General features: G+C 32.3%; 1 protein-coding gene across 1 annotated transcript in view; it reads left to right on the forward strand.

Annotated features, from left to right (window-relative positions):
* Positions 1-5,359, forward strand: part of LOC105623295 (choline O-acetyltransferase) — a 93,886-nt gene that overhangs the window by 78,867 nt on the left and 9,660 nt on the right. Inside the window, 3 exon segments of the mRNA XM_012204693.1 lie at positions 2,184-2,356; positions 3,769-3,949; positions 4,230-4,404. Of these exon segments, the coding sequence (XP_012060083.1) occupies positions 2,184-2,356; positions 3,769-3,949; positions 4,230-4,404 (529 nt within the window).

A 5,359-nucleotide genomic window follows, 5' to 3' on the forward strand; every position in this document is an offset into this window, starting at 1 on the left:
GAGAGAGAGAGAGAGCGAAAATTAAAAACACACCTACATTGTGTTACAAAAATAACACAGTATAATACAATGTGTTATTATATCCTACCTTATTATTTGTTAACATTAAACAAAGATGAAATTGAATGATCACTGTGTTACATTGTGTTATATTGTGCCTCTTGCTGGAAAGCACCTATTTTTTTACGAATAAACGGAAGATATGTTTTACTACGAGTTTCTTGCGAGAGACCAGGGAAAATATTTTCTTCGACATGACAACATATTCATTGTATGAATTGTGACTACTAACTCTCGTTATATTTGCGAGAAAGTCCGTAACATGATGCCTCTTTCAAATAGGTTGTAAAATAAATATAGAAGATCATGAAATGTAAATATCATGAAATGAAAGACAAATGATAAAATTTAGTTGTTTGTTATAATTATATGTATATGCATGCACGTTAAATGATTAATTATTAATAACATAATTAATATTTTAAATTAGTTAATTATTAGTAAATTATTAAATATGTGATTAATAATTAAATTAAAAAAAAATTTTTTTTATTACTCTAAGAACTTCAATAAAATAAAATGTTTTCTTTGGTTGGATATTCCAAAATAAAAAAAGTTGTAAAAAATTATCTGAAGTTTTAATTTTATAAAATTTTTAATATTTGTGAAGATTTTTTCAGCATTCACACTAAATTAATTCTGGAAATCTTTATTGCACTTAAATCCATTTTTATTATTTCTTATGGATGAACTTTAATTTCGATTTAACAATTTCTTTTTATTTTTTTTAATTGTTACAATAAAAAAAAAGATAAAAATAAGTTAAACCGAAATTAAAGCTAATTATATTTATATTTATAATTATATATATTACATTGACAAAAATGGATTAACGCAAAAAGAAAAGTGCTCCATATATCGAGACACTACATTAATTTAAAAAGCAATTTAAAAGGACTTGTGAACTATGGATTTTAAGTTTCACGGCAATTTTGCCATTCCCTCTTTCAGCACGAGTGATTTTATCACGCGAAAGTCGGCGACAAAACTCAATTGTTTAATCCGCATTTAATGACGTACGGGGCTGATTCCCGATTGTCGAGTGTCAAAAACGATGACACGCTGGAGCGATGTTGAATTACGCAACAAAATTATGCGTGATTAAAAAGACAAGAAAGTGATGGTTAAATCAATAAAATTAAATCTCGTGCCGGGTACGACAATATAATTTACGACAGAAGAAACGTCTCCATGCGTCAATACGCATCTACGAGACTTTCCTGCTTTCGAGACATGCTGGTTACTTTCCATTTTCACACAAGTGATACTGAATAAAGTTATGTATTTTATACTACTTGCTTATTTTGGTGACTTTGATGTAAGTTCGCGTAACAACACAAGTTTATAATCTCACTTTTAATGTGAGTTAATAATACTCAGTAAAGCACACGGTCTCGAGCTTGTGTGCGGATTGTAAGTAAAAAACTCAGTTGCATCTCACATGCCAGAATGGAAAAAGAATGTGCATTTAACTGTATTATGACGTCATAAATGAGAATTATCTAAGTTTTGATGTAAATAGAAAAAGCAACTATTATCATTATCTGCTTATCGATACTCTAATGAATCACACACACGATAACACCTAATTCGTCGCGAGTGATTTATTTCCGGGAAGTTTGAAGCATTCCTGGCTACACATTAGTGTCTTCTCGCAAATCATTGCTTCGCAAAATAATCATGCTCGCAACTACCGATGCGTTCTTGGTTGTAACTTCCCTCGAGAATCTCTTTTCGCCAATATATTTTATTTTTCCCTTAGCAATCTTCCGGGTATACTTTCACGCAAGGCTGCGCGACGTCATCTTGAGTAATTATTATATATAGCATAATTATTATTATGCAATCTCACGTTGATGCTTCTCATATATTGATGACGTAACGATCATCGGCCTGTCGTTCTCCATCATTGAATCACATAAACCTACGTAATTTTTAATCGCGATCATTGCTGAATGATTTTACATTTGACTGCATAACTGATAATTAACAACGATCGCACTTAATTGTAATAACAATTAATAATTCATAACAATTTGTGACTCTCTAATTGTAATAGTATAAAAAAATATATGGTTATTAAATCATCTATTTATTTAATGATAGATTAATTCTGTTTGCAGGCGACAGAATGGTGGCTAAATGACATGTACCTGTCCGTCCCATTGGCTCTGCCAATTAACAGCAACCCCGGCTTAGCCGCGAAACCGAAAAGATTTGCGAACCAGCAGGAAGCCGCGGTATTCCTCGCGCGATTTCTCACCGAGCTGCTTAATTATCAGGAATTGCTGGACAGGTGAGGTAACGTTTTGCAATTTTCTGCAATCTTGCCCATTCATTCTATATAATCCGGAATGTGAATCGCATTCAATCATAAGTTTCGCAAGCAAACAAGGTTTCGTTTCATCGCTGAATATATCAGAGAACATATCGAATATTTCAATTTTATTAAACTCGAATGTATAAGTTTCGTTTTATTCATCGATTTTTACGATCATTTCTATGCGAGCATCGGAAAGAACTGTTTTGTTAAAATATCTAAAAATAAATGTTTACAGATTTAAAAATAAAGTTAGACCATTTAAATAATTGTAGGACACTCAAACTGATTGCTGGAACATCAAAAATACTTTTTACAGCATTATTCATTACGTGTTAAACTGTGAGAGATTAAGATTGGATTGGAACTTAATTAAACAGAAAAAAGAAAACTAATCTCAAGTTTAGTGAATTTTGCTTTGATTGGTTAAATTTCAATTTAATCTCAACCTTAATCTTTAATCTGATCACGGCTTGGTACATAATAATTTTTATAGTCTAATATAAATATTTTCAGATTTATATCGGATTAAATTTTTAAATAAAATTTCCATAAAATTGTTCTTTCCATGCGTTTATTGTATACAATTTGCCCCTCATATTGGAGCAATCATTGAGATTGAAGAGCGCAAATTCGCTAATAATCGAGGGAGAGACGCGACGAGCCGATGTACTGATCTCATCTTGATCGGACAAAAAGAAGCCGCGCTGAAATCAATTTAGAGAGAACGTACGTCTGCGAGGAAATCCGGGCTGTAAGATCCATAGAAAGCATAAAGAGGAAAGGGAATGAGCGGACGTTTTCGCGAGCTCAAAGGATCCTCGGAATCCTGCATCTGGACGAGAAGAAGCCGGCGCCGCGGGAGAGGAGAGTGCTCCTTTCTTTCAAAAACTAACGCAAATTCGCGAAGGGAAGCCCGCCCCTAGATTTTCTTAACTGCAAATATAGCTCATCTTGTCTCGCGTTTCTTCGAAATGAAACGAGAAGGAGAGATCTGAAAGGCGAGAACGATGAAGTCAACAGAAAGTCGATTCTACTCCTGCTTTTTTATTTCTCACAAGTTTATTTTTTTTATTATAATAAATTTTCTATAGAATAAATGAACTAATTGAATAAATAAACTAATTGAATAAATTAATATTTTTAATTGATATCGTTGCATGAAATTAACATGAATCAGAAATTTGCAGATTTTCTCGATTATTGCGAAAACTTAAAAAAAAACCTCAAAATCAGCAAACATTTATGAGCCTGTATACTTGTGTTACTCAAGCTGTTCTGTTACTCAATATTAATTCATACGGCTGTTTGAGCTTTAATTCGTTCATGACAAATAAAATGCACGCAGATACGATTCGAAAGAGAGAATAAACTCTGGATTTGAATAGATCCGGATTGGAGATTGAACGTGTGAAATCCAAAGATGGCAAGACCATGCAACCGCTCTGCATGGCGCAGCATTACCAAATATTCCGGATTTATCGACGACCCGGTGTAAACAACGACGAGCAAATTGTCCTGGATAGAGCGTCTTCCGGCGACCACATTATCGTCGCGCATCATAATCAGGTGAGATTCAGAGATAGATAGGAAATGCTTGACGATAATTTCTGTATATTTTTACATTTCGCTCTCTAATATATTTCAGGATTTTATTCGTATTTCAGGATTTACTCATCAATTAAATTATATGTAGTGATAGATTAATTTTGTTTTATTATTTCTGAAACTAATTCTTCAATTAATTTATTAAACTCAACATCAAAAATATTTTATTGAACGATGCGATGTCGAGAGAAGAGATATTTTACAAAATGATGTCATGAGATTTTTGTTTATTCTCCCGCAGTTTTATAGCGTGCCGGTGAGGGCATCGGATCGAGGCCGAATCACTGAAATCGAATTGGTCCAGCAGTTATTAAGGATCATGGAAACCAAAGCCGATCCTAGAACTCCGCCAGTTGGAATTCTCACGACCACAAAGCGCCCAGCCTGGGCGAAGGCGCGGGAGGAGCTGATAAAAAGTACGTATGACGACGGTTAAAGGTGTTCTACTGAGTATAAGCATTCCATTTACGAAGGGAACATCGTACTTTAAGCGCTTAATTCAAAGGCTCTCATGCTGCGGATTTTTCTTTCGGAAAAAGAGCAGTGCAATTGTAAAAAAAAATTGTCGACTTTTTAAGCTTTCATGATTAAAGGTAGATTAATAAGCATCGAAGCGATTTAATTAGAGAAAGCTCATAATTCTTTTAAAGCAGAATCTAATCTCTCTTTTTGTCGTCATTATGTCGAGCTTCTTCGAGCAGCATTGTTAATATCGTTTTTATAGGATCTAGAAAGGAGATAAAAAACTGTATTGATCTATAAGACTTGTAATGTTCAGTTTCTTGCAACGAATAAATACACAATTAGTTCAGCTTCGTGTGATGCAGAACGTTACAACAGCTACTCTATCAGAATTATTAAAATAGTTATATCGCTTATTATCGTAATTGAGTTTGTTCATTTAGTTTCCAAATTTACATATGGTATGTGTCATGTGTGAAATAAATTTCATGCTTCGTAATGTTATTATATTGTCAGTTAAATGATTTATTCATGAATCTCTTCAATTATGGTACAAAAATTGTTTTGAATTGTTACTGAAGTAACATTAAATTTTAATTGAATGCAGAAAATCATTTTGTTGGATTATAAAAATTTATATTAATTTATTATATAATTTATTATATTAATATATAAATATATTAAATTATAATTATATATAATTATATTTATTATTAAATCATATAGGATGTTCAAGTTGCTACAATTTCATGGCTTTTTGCAGCATTGCTCATCATTCTTGAGTTTTCTACATAATTATTTTAATGATGGAAAAAAATTATTTTTATATCTGTATCTACTTAAATGTTTAAATACTTGGGCAACATCCTTTCCGTCCTTTCCGTATGGTTTATTTTATTATTGAGAGAG

This window comes from Atta cephalotes (genome assembly GCF_000143395.1).
Source record: "Atta cephalotes unplaced genomic scaffold scaffold00055, whole genome shotgun sequence".
Taxonomy (NCBI): domain Eukaryota; kingdom Metazoa; phylum Arthropoda; class Insecta; order Hymenoptera; family Formicidae; genus Atta; species Atta cephalotes.